General features: G+C 36.9%; 1 protein-coding gene across 1 annotated transcript; it reads right to left on the bottom strand.

The window, feature by feature from the left end:
• Positions 1 to 406: 406 nt before the first annotated feature.
• On the bottom strand, positions 407 to 14,812 carry pes (pescadillo). The gene is made up of 15 exons (XM_038290076.1): positions 14,651 to 14,812; positions 14,420 to 14,499; positions 13,587 to 13,740; positions 13,287 to 13,396; positions 9,206 to 9,377; positions 9,031 to 9,120; positions 7,755 to 7,871; positions 7,603 to 7,680; positions 5,928 to 6,017; positions 4,905 to 5,035; positions 4,650 to 4,775; positions 4,278 to 4,462; positions 1,278 to 1,411; positions 1,020 to 1,187; positions 407 to 760 (listed from the first exon to the last, which is right to left on the bottom strand). The coding sequence occupies exons 1-15, from the start codon at positions 14,672 to 14,674 to the stop codon at positions 686 to 688; spliced, it is 1,734 nt and encodes a 577-aa protein (XP_038146004.1). The 5' UTR covers positions 14,675 to 14,812; the 3' UTR covers positions 407 to 685.
• Between the last annotated feature and the right edge of the window lie 419 nt (positions 14,813 to 15,231).

Genomic DNA, 15,231 nt, shown 5'->3' with positions numbered 1-15,231 from the left:
CTGCACTAACCATTCAGTCTATTTGCAGAGTTTTTTGACGTGGGTGGGGTGTCAGCTTCACGCAGCTGCGCACGAGTCCGAAAAGTCCAGAAAAGGTTCATTGTGCGACCTGAGTAACGCGCAGTAACGGGGTGTCTGCAATGGTAACTGCGTTATAGTTACAGTCAAAGTAATTAGTTAGATTACTCGTTACTAAAACAAGGTAACGCCGTTAGTCCCATCACTGGTGATAAATATATATCTGCCATCAGATCGATGCATCTCCATCTAGCGTTACACTTTTTATAGAAACTACAAGCAGTAAATGTAGTCACAACATGACAAAAAATATAATAAAAAAAAACATACATTAAGAAACAAAAGATTTTTGTGAAGTTGGATATGGTTTTTACTTTAAAATGTCCGCTGTTTTTTTTTTTTTAATACAGAGATTTAAAGGAAACAAAGTTTTACATTATAGAGGTGTATATCTTACAGTTAACAACAAAGGCTGAAAGCTTTAAACCAATAACACCACAGTCAAGATATGGAGCTTCCATGATCCATATACATTTATACACAATGTCAAAGCCACCAAACAGAGGCTTTACTGTTTGGATACAAGTTTCATAAAATGCCAACCTGAACCTGCAACTCATCAGGTTTTATACATAAAGTCAGGTCCACATTAAGATTGTTACAGGATTTATTTTCTTGCTTTTTTCTTCTTCATTTTCTCAGCATCGTCATGGGCTTTCCTCTTGGCAGCAAGCTTGTTCGCCTGTTAAAGAGATTGACCGGATTTAATGAAAACAATTCTCAGCACCAGTTTCACAAGCATTTTAGGGTCAGTGAACTGAAGGGGTTAGGGCTCAGCCTGAGTGCTTTATAAACAGGTTAAACATTATTAGATTAAAGCTCAGCACTGACAGTAAGGTACACAGAGATAGAAAGCAGACCAATGTTTCTGTTTTACGTGGTTAAACAGTCTTATCGACTTGAGAATTTAAACATTGAAATAAAAGCACACTGAAACTCACCTCTCTGACTTTTCTCTTTTTTCCAAACATGATCTTATCATAGAGGTACTTCTCCTTTTTCTTCATCATCATGATGGCTAGACGTTTCTCCTCCGCCTTCTCCTCCTGCTCCAAGCGAGCGGCATTTTCCACCTTCACTTTTCCGGGCGTCACTTTAACATTGAGAGACTAAAAAGAAGGACAGCGAGGATCAAAAAACGAAAAATGCCGAACTAAATCAGGGAGGAAAAGAACAACACAAGAGCAGGCATTTCTCACCTTCCCCTGAGATCTTTGCTCCTCCATCTTTTTTAGCTCCTTCTCTTCAGATTCTTCCTCATCATCCTCCTCTTCTTCATTCTCATCTTCCTCTTCCTCGTCTTCCTCGTCTTCTTCTTCTTCTTCGTCTTGTGCTTTGAGAGAAAAAGCAATTGCTATTTTAAATGCAACAAAAACAATCAGTTTTTGGTTATTGACCACAGTTGTCTAAAGTAGATAACAGTAGATTCAATCTTCAGAGCGTTAGACAGTAAAAAGCACCATTTTATGTTTGTACCTGGGGGAAACCATTATTAAGACAACGCAGGTAATGTTAGACTGTTGATTTTCCAGGTGTTACCAAGCTAAATCCATGTATGTCGAGGCTGAAGACCTTCAGTCAGCTGGACCTCTAATCCAGCTCTTCAAACATACCTAAAATAATTTTCTAAATATTTTTAATGATAGTGGATACTCTCGTTTAAGTGATGTCGTTTTGTAGAAATAATCCCAACTGACTTGTGTTCATTTATAATTTATTTACAAATTATCATTATTTGTTATCATTTAGCAATGATAAAGATAATTGCTAAATTTGTTACAGCTGCAGCCACAAATTTAGCAATGATCTTTGTTAAATTATACAGAATAGTATCTGCTAAAACCGGTATTAGCTTCCTCTGCACTGTGGAAATTTTTACTTTTCATCACCAGAATTCACCAAACCTTTTTTCTAAAAAAAAAAAACTAATTTAAGTACTATTTTATATAAAGGATGGCAAAAGTGATTTAAAAAAAAAAAGTAAATTTATATCTCTATAAAATATTTAACATTAGGATATACATAGGACATATTGGCAAAAAAAAAAAAAAAAAATATATATATATATAGGGGGCATTTTTACTGGGCTTTTTGTCCCAAATGAAGCTGTGTCTCATCTTTGTATCTTGTCTCCTATAGTTCATAATGAAGATAGCCAGAGTGACAGGAGTATTTTCAGGCTGTATATATAGAAAGCTTGAAAGTACGAGACAAAACTAAGCTATAAAAAGCAAAGTAGAAAAAAGGGTTGACCTAATGCATCATCTTGGAGATCTACTGGGACTACATGGGCTAAAAAAAAACTATGAGATAGAGGTGAAAGACCATTTTGACTTTTAAAAATGAAATCTTAAAAACTGTTCCTAAAGAAACAGACGACCACTGGAGGGAATAATGTCTTTAGGTCACTGTTTCGCAGACAGCAGACAGCCAGCTGACAGCAGCCAGCTGAATATGGAGGAATCTCCAATAGTCAGTCTAGAAATAATAAAAATATGAATAATCCTCTCAAGAATATTTAGCTTTGAATTCATCTACATGTTTTAGATGATGAAATCCTGACTGAACAACTGCCCTGACCCATTTCCTCAATTTAAATTTAGAGTCAAGGATCACCTAAAGATTCTCAACAGGCATACAGAACAGCAAGACCAGTCCTGCGCATCAGCAGTGCTGATGCATCCCGTGAGTGGGTCACTTCCACTGAATTAAAAAAAAACTTTTTTTTTAAACAAAGAAAGCTGAGCTTCAGTCATTATCCTACATCCAAACCTTTGAGCAGCCTCTCCACTAACTCGGATCTGCTGGATTTAGAAGAAAAGTAAGCCTGAATATCATCTGCATGATGCACTGTAATCCCAGAGATTACCCAAGGAGAATAAAAGGGGACCCAATATGGAGCCTTGAGGTACCCCATGTATAAGTAAAGCTATAAAGGACGTCTTTCTGTCCCAAATGGACAAAGACTTATGGTAAGTAGGATTTAACTGGCTTTGACTTAATAGGGAAAAAATGTGCAATCTGGCTTTTAATTTGCAAAACTCAAGCATTGTTTTTATAGCTAAATGTTCTTCCAAAGCCTGATAACCTCCCATTCTAAATAAATGCGCTCTCATAGCTTTGAATTAGGAGTTCATCAATTCCCATTTGTAGGTCAACACAAGAGGGCGGCATATTGAGATGTTTTTACTTTTACCAAGTTGGACACAATACATGATGGAGCAGGGCTTCAAAATGGCTGAGAGTTTCATTTCATTCAATATAAAAGTTAATTTTTGCTTTATTTTAGAAACATCTGTCTTGTCAAGCATCTACTGTCTTCCAGGCAGCAGTATTTCCCAAGATATTTCTTCATGCATTTAATCATGAAGGTTGAACCCTAAGTAGTGCAGTTTCAGTTCTGTGGCAAGACTCAAAAATTGACTAAAACGTCTCATATGCATCTTGCACCCACAGGACTTTGTGTAGATAAATAAAAAGCACCTTCCTTAAAAACTTTAAAAAGCACAATCCGGATATTGGCCACATTTTTATACTAGTGAGTTCATTGAGCCATGGCACAATGAACCCACTGGTATGATAACTGAAGGTAAACTTTGATACCTCAATGTTATGATAGCATCTCATACGGCCTAGGTCCAGTCTGCATGACAAACTGGTCTTTAGCTAGACAGCTGGCTGGGACAGGTTTTTTTTTTTTCCATTTCTGCCTTAACATCCAAGTGGTGTAAAGGACACTGACAATCTTTCATTATTCAGAGCTCAGTCCTCCCATTACTCTGGTTCAAGGCTCAGCTGCATCTTTTCAGGTGACTAAAGTTCAATAAATGATGTAGTTTTAATGCTGTGTTTTAACAACCAGCAGTAGTTATTCCTGCTGCACATCTCTGGATAAATTTGAAAAGTGACTCCGGATATTAAAGCTGGATTGGCTGATAGAGAAAGGCAAACACAGATTAATTCATCAGGCGTGGTAAAGATGACCAAGACTCATGGCTCTGGTTCCTTTTAGCTGAAATAAATTCATATCAGTGCTTCAGAGATTACAATATTTATCCGGAAAGGGGGGGCAAATTAATCTGCTGATAAAATACAGCAGATTTGCAATTAAAAACTACTGAAGGTGAACACATCTAAACATGTAGTAATCACTGTCATTTAACAATACACTTATTTTTAAAAATGTGACTGATCTGTACCAGTTTTCTCTCCTCGCTGTATGGCCATTATCTTGAGCTTCTCTGGAGGAACATAGTCGCCTTCCTTCTCCTCTACAAACGGAGACAGGTGAGGTGGAAGAGTGACTCCAAGGAAATAGTCCTCCACAGGAAGGAGTATTTTAGCATTGACACAGTCATACACCCACTGGGGCTGGATGTAGTACCTAAAGCAACAACACAGGGGATACAGAAATAGCTGTAAGGAACAGATCTAGGAAGAGCAGAATGTAAACAAAAAGAAAATGCAGATGAGGCTAATGTGAAGAATGAAACCACAAACCGTTTTATTCTGCCTCTGATATTTAAATGTAGGAAAAAAAGCTTAGAAGCTATGAAGAAAGTTTCCTTTACCTGTTCATGTACTGTTTGTCCACATTAGGTCTGTCAACAATCTGATGAGTGATGGTCTCATCTGTGACATCAAATGTGCTTCCGATGCAAACAGATTTGTCCCAGGACACCTCGCCACCAAAACACCTGAAAGCATGAAAAAACAAAAATGGGTTTAAAAATCAGACATTTTTTCCCCACATCTTTTTAAGTATGGGAAACACAAATTTAACAAAGCAGGTTGGTGGCTTTTAAATCCTGCAACCGTAAAAGCACCTGATAACAAAAGCCAGCGACTCCCTGGGAACTTCTCTGTTGATGAAGAATTTGAGACCCTCAAAGATCTTTTTCTGGGCTTCCAGCAGCTTCTCTTCCTTTTCTTTGGCTTCCATCGTCTCCATGTCCTCCTAAGGTCAAAAGAAAAAAAGTGTTCAGAGTTAAAAGGGATTATTTACAAACCTGAAAAGGACATACAGAGCTAAGTTTATAATACTGCCATGCAAATTGCAGATAATGTTGCCCACTCCCTTACATGGGAACAAAATGTAAACCACTAAAGTGTATCTATTAAATTTACATAAAAAAGTATGATAAAGTATATATGTACATGGCTCTCAGTGTGTAATAGAGAACTGATATCTTTTCTTTTGAATACTCCAGACCAACACACAAACAGTGTAACACAAAAGACCTTCAATATCTCAAAACAGTTGAATCCCAGCTCTGTTACTTAATATCCTGGGTAAAAGACAGTCCACTCAAAGAAAAGAACTTATAAAACTTATAAATTAAAAATAAAACTAGATATATGTTTGGCTTCAATGTCAGAAAAGTTAAAAGCCCAATAATATTGCAAAGCCCTTTTTTTTGCATCCACTTTTGTCACTTTAAAGATGGCGCTACTTGAAAAAGGCACAGCAGAGACTCCGTAAGGAATTAAGCCTGGGCTGCTAAACTACACGCAACATTTAACATTTCCAAAAAAGGTTTAGCTAATTCATGGAAAGTCCCAGTGGTGAAGTGCAGTCCACTGGTTATTTCAATTCAGTTGGGCAAAACAAGCTTCTCAGGTGAGAACAGCCTGTTCATAGCAACCCATGAAAAGGCTGCAAATCCCCAGTTAGGCAGTGTTTCTAAAAGAGGTGTCAATCCTCCACTGAAGAAAGGTCACCTTTTACCCTTTATCCCCTGAGATTAATTAATTCATCTTGGCTTACAAGTGTCTTAATGTTTCCCTTAAATCCTTTTTGTTGAGGACAGGTCACATAAACAAAATGTCATTTGGCTTGCTCTTCTTACCCCTTCAACAGGAAACTGATCAACTTTAGCCTCCTCCTCCTCCTCTGAGGAAACAACACGTGCAAGGCTGGAACTGAGAGCTGAAAGTTTCTGCAGAAAGAAAATTTTGAAATGTTTAATTCTATCATAATACACTAAAATTAAAGAAACTTCTGTAAAAGTAACAAGACAGGAACTGGTGCTTCAAAATCTGAAATAATGAAAAAACCTTCAATTATGAAACTGTACTATTCAAGAACCATTGTATGTCCTCTTACTAAATGATGTGCTCAATAAATGTGCTGAAAAAAGTTTGCTACCAAAAACCGCAGAAAGTTGAGTTAAGGTGCGAGTAAATCAATTATAAACTTGGCAATACAATGACATGAATATGTTTTTCTGCTGAAAGAAGCTGAAATACTTAGAAAAAATTACATGTTAAGATAAGACTACAGGAAAAAAAACCTTAGCAAATCTGACTAATCAATACTCTATAGAATCTAAGGTTATCAATAACAAGATATTCTGATACTTTCATCCGTTTACTACAACAAACATGTAAACAGAATGTATGCTCTTGCAAGCTAGAAAACATCAATTTGAGACCACATTAAAGGAGAACAGTGACTAAGGATGGGAGATCAGGTGAAGAAGGCTACACTTGTAGGTCTTAAAGGAATAGTACACCCAAAACATGATTAGCCTTCATTTTCTACTCACCCCCATGCTGAACAACACTCTGGAGTACTTTTTTGATATCTCAAATGCATCTGGAGATCTGGGAGGCTTCTTGCTGTCTGCTGACATTCAAATAATGGAGGTCTATGGTGCCCGAGGCAGAAAGGTCCATAAAAGTCCACAAAAAACGTGTCAATATTTCTCCATACTGCTCGTCCAATGTAATCCAAGTGTCCTGAGTGGGTAGCATCCAGAATTTACTCGAAACGAAGTCATTTAGAACGTTTTAGAGCCTAAACAGTAGTGTATAGGATTTCCTAATAGCGCCCCCATGCGCGCTCACGATTCTACGGAAGCCGGCAGACCAAACCAGCGCATTCAGCTCGGCAAATAACTCATGCTCTTCCTCATCACTGAAGTCCTCAGACATTTTTCTTTCGTTGTTTCTTTCTTTGCACAGGTAAACAGCACATTTCTTCTTCTACGCTTGCATTATCGGCAGAGCAGACGCTGAATGCGCACTTTCTTCCGGTTTGGTCTGCCGGCTTCCGTAGAATCGTGAGCGCGCATGGGGGCGCTATTAGGAAATCCTATACACTACTGTTTAGAATCTAAAACGTTCTAAATGACTTCGTTTCGAGTAAATTCTGGATGCTACCCACTCAGGACACTTGGATTACATTGGACGAGCAGTATGGAGGAATATTGACACGTTTTTGTGGACTTTTATGGACCTTTCTGTCTCGGGCGCCATGGACCTCCATTATTTGAATGTCAGCAGACAGCAAGAAGCCTCCCAGATCTCCAGATGCATTTGAGATATCAAAAAAGTACTCCAGAGTGTTGTTCAGCATGGGGGTGAGTAGAAAATGAAGGCTAATCATGTTTTGGGTGTACTATTCCTTTAAGGAAGAGGTGATCCAAAGCTGACAGGTAGAGAAGCCAAATCTAGAGGCGCATCAAGAAAAACAGGCAATATAATATTGATGGTCCTTTTTAGACTGTAAGATGGTCTCACCTCAAGGTAACTCTCTGAATTCATGGCGTAGTCATCCTCATTCTCTTCCTTGAGATACAGTTCTGCTTTACTATCCAGCTGAAAGCAAAGAGATAATGTTTGCTGAGCAAAAGCTCACTAGAAGCCGCACACAAAGGAGCAGATCTTCATACCTTTGGAGGGTAGACCAAGTTTAGAGACTGGTAGAGTCTGAAGTTGACAAAGCCCAGGAGAGTTGTGTACAACTCTGTGAAGGTTGCCATGACTCTGTAGTCCACATCTGTTGGGTGCTGAAAGAAAAAAATAATAATAATAAATCACTCGTATACATTTCTGCTGTATCTATAGATATACAGCTGGGTACAACAGGAACAAGGGCTTTGAAATAAAATACTAACGTAAAGATTTTGTTATTCCGTTTCTGACCAAAACACGTTCCTTACTCCACTTTGACAAGTAAGCTGGAAACTTTAAAAATAAATTCAGTTTTTATTAGGATTTCTCTTTTTTTTTCTAAAATGACTACATAAACATACTAGTACAGAAAGTCCTGTCTCATTCTGTTTATATCGGCACGCACGTCCATGCTAACCAGCAAGAACCTGCTATTGGTCCCTTCACCACAATAGACTTCTTTTAAACTGGCATAATGGGTGTTAATTTCCTCCACAGAAATATTTTCTCTTACAGTAGATTGAAAAGTCATTTTCCTCAAGTCCTCACACAGGGCTTTGGGTTTCCCCACGGCGCTCAGATTATTAGACAGGAGTGAACCAAACTAAACGGGCAAACCTTTAAATGACAGGCGTGTCATTTTAACCATAAAAAAAAAGTGCCTTTAACACCTAATTTTAATCCATGTTAAAAAAGCCCAAAATCAGCAAACAAGGTCTATACCTTTTTCCAATTTTTTATTAGAATTGCACATATTTTGCAATTTAGTGCTCTCCAAACAATGCCTAAATGAGAAACATGGTTTAAGGAAATCTAAAACGATTGTAATAAATGGTTCCTATGGCTGGTTAATAAAAACCTAGGAGCAAATCAAACAAACCGAAACACAAATCTATTCAACTAAACTTCATTAAGTTAACAACATAAAAAAGTTCAATAGGGCTGTTTAATTGAGAACAATAGCTTAGCGCCAAACCTTAATTCTAAGCACCAGGTCTACCAAACTATTGTAAGGCTGAGTTTGCACATTTGTAAGCTTATTAGCTTTATTCGGTCTATATAAACATGAAAAACCAAACAGGAGAAGCTAATAATATAATTGCATATAATGCAGCAGGTGAACAGCTTGAGGCCATGACAAAACTAATTGCAGTTTTCTAGTATAAAAGCACCACAAATTAATGACTCAGAACCTCACAAAGGTTTACCAAATCTTCATTTTAATCCCACAACAATAGTGCAACTGCTTATTATCATTACCCCTGCTGCACTTACATCATGGGAGAACTGATATGGCACCAGCCATGTAATGAGCTGTCCCATAACCTCAGCCTGGTAATAAATTCCCTTGATAGAGAGGAAAACCTGAGGGATAAAAACAAAATGTTTAGAATAGTTATATAATCGCAACCTCTCATTTGACCTTATTTGTCGTCAAGAGAATACAAACCTTTCTGAGCGCACGGGATGCTATCACATAGTTCATCCACTCCACAGTGAGGCGCCTGCACAGCTGGATTGTCTGCACATGACATTTTCCTGTTCTGGCGAATGTAGAGAACAAGAAACACATGCAGAGGGCGTCGTCGATGTCACGGAGGGCATCAATGAAGGTGGGATACCTGCAAAAGAAACCATCCAGTGAATACCAGAATTACATCCTTTCACTTGTATTATGTCTTACAATTGTAAAGACACCTGTTAAGATGTGAATGTGCAAAACATGTCTGGTTCATTCATTGTTTCTGCTTCAAAACAAGAAGGTATAACAGTGCTGCTTTTCTGTTTTTAAAACTTTAACACAAAAAATGTAATATTAAAATAACTTAAAACCACTGCATTATATTTTTGTTTTATCTATCCAACACAAATTAAATTGTCGTTGTTGGAATTTATAGTGATGGCAGTTTTGTTCCAAAAATTGATTAGTGCAAAGGCAATAAAATTTTTTAGGGTTTAGAACACTAAACAAGTTATGAGTTTAAACATTTTTTTTTAAATCTAGGGTAATAAAATGTTTAAATTGGTGTACTTTTCCATTTCAGCTTCTACAGTTGTCACTTTTTTCATGCTTCAACTGGAAAACTGCTGATATTCCAGACACTCTGATGCTGCACCCAAACCTTAATTTTCATTCATGACAGAACCTTTAAGAGTCGGAAACCCTCTAAAATCAGCAAAGCTTTGCATTGTTATGGAGCTGCACATTACTCTGTTATGACTGTTTTTCTCAGGGCTGTACATTGAGAATAATATATAAAGAAGCAACATGCTATATATTTTACAACACTCCATGTATGCTTTTACTTTGAAGTCTGGAAACCACATGAAATGGTACCCTAAAAAATATGAAGCATGCCTTTAATTCAACTTTATTTAAATAAGGAAAAATTAAGTGTTTTTTTGATTAGTTTTTTTTTTTATTGAATTAAAGAAAAAACAAATTAAATGAGCAGTGCTTCATTATATTCTTCTATGTTTCGTTTTGAAACAGAAAATGCAAAAAACAAACCAAACACAGATTTTGTTCAAACTGTTGCACTAACATTTTTCTGACACGCCCAAAAGGAAATTTTGGCTTATGGCCAAATTGTTCCAAAACCGCACAGGACTTTGTTGTCACAAGTCCTCCATACCTTCAACCAGAGAAATCCTTAATATCCCTCCTAACCTCTCTACAAATTTGTTTTGGCCTAAGGATTCAAATTGTAAGGTCAGTAAATTCTCCTAGATCACTTCAGCTGTTTAAGATTTCCATTCTTGAGTCAATCATTTCTTAGGACACGACACTTTAAATTACTGTTCGACTGTCACTTTAAGGATTTCAATGATCCATGGTTTAAAGCTGCCCCTTAGTGGATTCTTTTCCAAGGTGAAAAGAAAAAGAGAAAAGCTCCTATAAGCAAAAAGGCTCTATGAACTGTACAACTCTGCCCTCTGCTGACAATTTATACAACTCATCCCGCATTTGCAAAATTATAATTCTGTATCAACCTATGTTCTACAAATTAAACTATACATGAAGTCTATCTATATATATAAGGACCGTTGTCATTTCAAGACAGAAGAGTGAAAATACGTTTTGCATGTTTATAAAAAAAAAGTGTTTCTGTGTCTATTAATGCATTATCACCCATCTCTGTATGCCAACCCCCCATACGATTCATCCATCGTTTAACACAGGACTTCTGTTTGGTCAACCCCTACAAATGTAGAGCTGGTGCCATCAGGAACCATCTTTGGATGACAGAACAACAAATAGTCCTGGAGTATATGGTATGCACAATCAATGGCTTAATAAATACCTTTCTGTCCTACTGTAATTCTCCAATAATGTGTTGAGTTTCTTTACCAATTCAAATGTGGTTTATAGAAGAGATGTTATCTGAAGCCAAAGGATGATTCCAACAAATATTAAAGTTATAGTGGCGGATGTCCTTTTTTTTCCGGGTGGATCATCAAAATAAGTGATCCTCCCAAGTGTCAATCATTCTGGTGATACGTTTACATAAGGCCGTCTACATTTTCACCTAACCATATGCCGAGAAATACCTTCCTTATCGCATTCTGATGAGAAAACGGATTGAAATATGAACAAAGGGAACTTTTAAACATATTCTTAATGAGTTCATATCTTTTATACATGGATTCTTTAAGATTTAGAGTTTTGGTGGAGAGTTAAATTAAATGAATACGATTTTTACTTTTATGGAGAGAAGTTTTTGCCGACGTGCTACAGTCAGTGTCCGATGAATATATACTCTGTTCAGTGGATAGCATTTACGCTTTCGCTGTAAACACCATTCTGTATGATGTCTGACAATTTCTCATCAATAAGTGAGAGTTTAGGACAGAGGTCACAGATTAGCGGACCAGGGTCTGGATCCGAACCCACCCGTTGGCTAATATGGACCCAACCTGATTTAAAACATTTATAAATTACTGCATGTTGTCCGACGACGCTGTATAATTTCACTTGCACCCTTTCTCCTGTTAACATGGTAAAGCCCTCTGGAGTGTCTGGGACCAGGCTACATGTGATACAAATTAGGCAATGGGCTGCATCAGTCTGGGTCACTGCTCTGAACCACTTTTAGACACAGCAGGCAAACCTGTGGCAAGTCAGGCCATGGGAAAGATGGAGAAGACTATGAAAAGAAGAAAGCAGAGAATGTGTGGACTGCTGATAGAATCGTGGTGAACTGGTGAAAGAAAAGTGAAATGGTGTCCTGAAAGAGGATCCTGCACATTTTGAGTACGTTTGGCTTAAGCTGCTGTGAAGCAGAATTTCCCACGATGACCATAATCAAAAATAATTATCGATCCAGTCTTAAAATGAGCACCTTGATATGGGCTTTGTCGCCATTCAAAAACAATTTTAAAAGCCTTACAGGGCAGAGTAAAGCCCATTTCTCACATGAAGCCATAAAAAAGAAAATAAACCGTCTGTTCAGGTGTTTTGTAAAATATGTGAATCAGGAAATTTTCCATATACCACACCAAATGCTTGTTTTTCTCTACTTCAAAAAATACTTCAGATTTTAAAATGGGAACATGTTCTATTTTTTCCATATTTTATTTAAAAATTCAATGTCTAACATGGATGCATAAAAACCTAAACTTATTTCACTGTTAAATGCTGTTTTAAAGTAACAGATTATACTTAAAAATGTCTCCGGACCTTCACTGGTTGATGATTGTCTTTATTCGGACCCTGCTGATTTTTAATTGGTTACCCCTGGTTTGGGGTGATGAGCGCTCCTGTGACGGGAGGCAATTCTGGTCATTCTTGGCATTTATCTGTCCACCAAAACTCTGAATTTTAGGAGATCCATGCATAAGAAATATGAAAACATTATGTTTGAAAGTTCCCTTTTTATTCATTTTTCAATATGTTTTCTCATAAGTGTGCGAGAGGGGAGGTCATTCTCGACAGGCAGGTATTCTTCGGCATAACACCGGTGGCGAGTCTGATGAGGTGTAAAAATGAAAAATCTTCTATTGGAAAGTAAGCTTGTATGAGCGATGCAAACAGCAACTTTTAAACAGATCCTGCAGTAGGAGAAATGGGCTGGTTCATGCTCTCGCACAGATTTATTAGGCATTCCCACTCAGGAACGGATAAAGGGTTGTGCATGTGAATTTATTTTTTTTAAAGTGGAGAGGGGGGTCTTTACAAACAATTTTTTAAAATCCTTTAACCGAATTAAGATCTTTTGTTTATTTACTTTAAAAAGGTAACCTAGTCCTTTCCAGCATTTCTTTATTAAAACCTGTACCACATTTATGATCCAAAATATTTTTATAACAACACTTATCCAAAATCCTATCAGCGTAACACTGCCTTTAGTGTTTTTTATAAGCTACCAAATGTTTTTATCACTTTTACTGAAAGAGCTATAATTTGTTTTACCCATTTCTCTACCATTTTAAATTGTACTTTTCTTAAGACTAATTGAATCCAATGTAAAAACAAAGCACATCTATGCAGTTCAACCCCTGTGGTGAGTAAAGAAAATTAACTTTCCCACCTTTCCTTCACGATGTGGTCCAATTTATATGTCGGCTTGTTCTCCTTCAGTCTTTCAACAGCAGACCACTCTGTTTTTCCATAAGCCCTCTTTAGCTTGCGTACAAAGATCTGTTGAAAATTAAACAAAACCAGAGAGTTAGCTGTTTTGTGTAGAGGGGTTATTCACATCAAAGGTGAATCATTTTCTTGTTCCAAAATTTATTTTCCTGTTATTCAATACAACAGTTATGGATATGAAATTAATGTCAAGAAATCAAAGTATATTATGACAATATTATTATGGGTTTATCTAAAATACCTTATACTCTCTGAACTTGGATACAATGGGCTCATGTAGTAGAAAGCGGATGTCTTTGAGAAGGTAGAAGGTCCTTGGGGCAGTGGAGCCTTTGTTGACCTTCTTCTTGTGTTTTGGTTCATGTGGATAGATTCCTTTGAGGATGCACAGCCGCCTAAAGGGGAAGATAATCCAGAGAGTCTTGTTAACAGGACATGCAGACCTAGGATCTAAAACAGAAAAACCGAAAAATTAAATGGTCTTATAACAAAAGTAATTTCCCTCTGGGATTATTAAAGTATTTCTGATTCTGATAACACCATTGTAACATTTAATAGAAATATAAATGGACCTTAAACCGTAGCCCTTTAACAGGTTTATAAACCACAAAGAAATTATCACTAAATCGTTGTTCGACTTTAAGTCATACGTTTGCATTTATTTGATGTAAGTTTACTGTGTGAACCAGACTGACTGTTATGCATTTTCATTTACATTTATATTTCATCTAAAGTGGTCTTTTTTCAGCATTGCACTCCGTTTCATTGGGAATGAATAAAAAAATAACAAGACTTATGACAACTTTATTATCATATTGTTCACACAGAGTGTATACAAAACGAAATTTCGTTTATACAACTTTTAGACACTGACTGAGCAGCAGCTTAGCAGTGAAAAGGAACATTTCCATTTATAAATTGAACTAAACTAAGAAGCTCCTAAAAGCCAAAGCTCTAAAAAAGATGACATTTATACTTCGATGTTCATATACGTTCCCTTCAACAAAAAAATAAAAGGATTAGGTCACTGTAAAACCCACATGGCAGACTTTTTTGAATAAAATGATCATCTACCTGAAGTCAGGGAGGCTTAGCATCAGCTTCTTTCGTGCTCTGTTCCTGGTGATGTAGTTCGTGGCAGAGCCCCTCTCAAACTGTAAAACAGTAAAATAAAGTGAACTTCTTTCGTTGTGAGGCCTAACACAAAATTTGTAACTTGAGTCTAAGACTGTGGCCATGCAAACAAACTAGCCCTAGTAGCTTGATGGCTGCCGTTTATTTTTGAGTAAAAAAAGGGTATCATACCTTTTTCTTCTGAAGACCACCCATTTTTGGATGGACTGTAACTCAAAAGCACTGTAAGAAAATGTATATCACGAAATAATAACAAGCTAACAGACTAAGACAACGCTACTGCCTATGCACGTGTTGTCTGACATGCGCAAGAGCGTTACAGCGACAAGGACCCAGGGGTTGACCGTAGACCGCCTGTACACAATATTACGATAGAGCGTAAATCATTTTGTGCTATCTAATGAAAAATAATACGGGCACTTAAAAAATCGGTTTAGAACTACCCGTGCAAAAAAAAAAAAGAAGAGAAAAAAATAATTATATTATTACAATGCAGATTTTATACAAAAATATTCTTACTTATACAGACTGATTTTGAATGTTTAAAGTTGAACTCCAAAAACAACAAAACAAAAGTAGCAACCATACATTTTTTTAATAAAAAAATGTGATCTACATTAAGATGCTTTCATGGACTTTGGCTAAAGTGTCAAACACCATTCTGTTGCATACACTAGAACACACACTAAAAGCTTACAGACCTGAGAAAAACATCCATAACCTGAGACTGAATCAGAAAAACTCTGGGAAGA

Source organism: Cyprinodon tularosa, unplaced genomic scaffold, assembly GCF_016077235.1.
Source record: "Cyprinodon tularosa strain WSP-4 unplaced genomic scaffold, ASM1607723v1 ctg275, whole genome shotgun sequence".
NCBI lineage: Eukaryota > Metazoa > Chordata > Actinopteri > Cyprinodontiformes > Cyprinodontidae > Cyprinodon > Cyprinodon tularosa.
The sequence above is the reverse complement of the archived record's forward strand: the minus strand, read 5'-3'. Positions and strand labels throughout refer to the sequence as shown.

What these genes read in the sequence shown, in the direction of transcription:
- pes (XM_038290076.1), bottom strand. Translation starts at nt 14,674, where the DNA reads ATGGGTGGTCTTCAGAAGAAAAAG. An exon ending in ATCAGTTTCCTGTTGAAGGG is followed by an intron (nt 5,036 to 5,927) that starts GTAAGAAGAGCA and finishes TTTTGACCTTAG; the next exon opens with GAGGACATGGAGACGATGGA. An exon ending in TCGCTGGCTTTTGTTATCAG is followed by an intron (nt 4,776 to 4,904) that starts GTGCTTTTACGG and finishes TCATGCTTTCAG; the next exon opens with GTGTTTTGGTGGCGAGGTGT.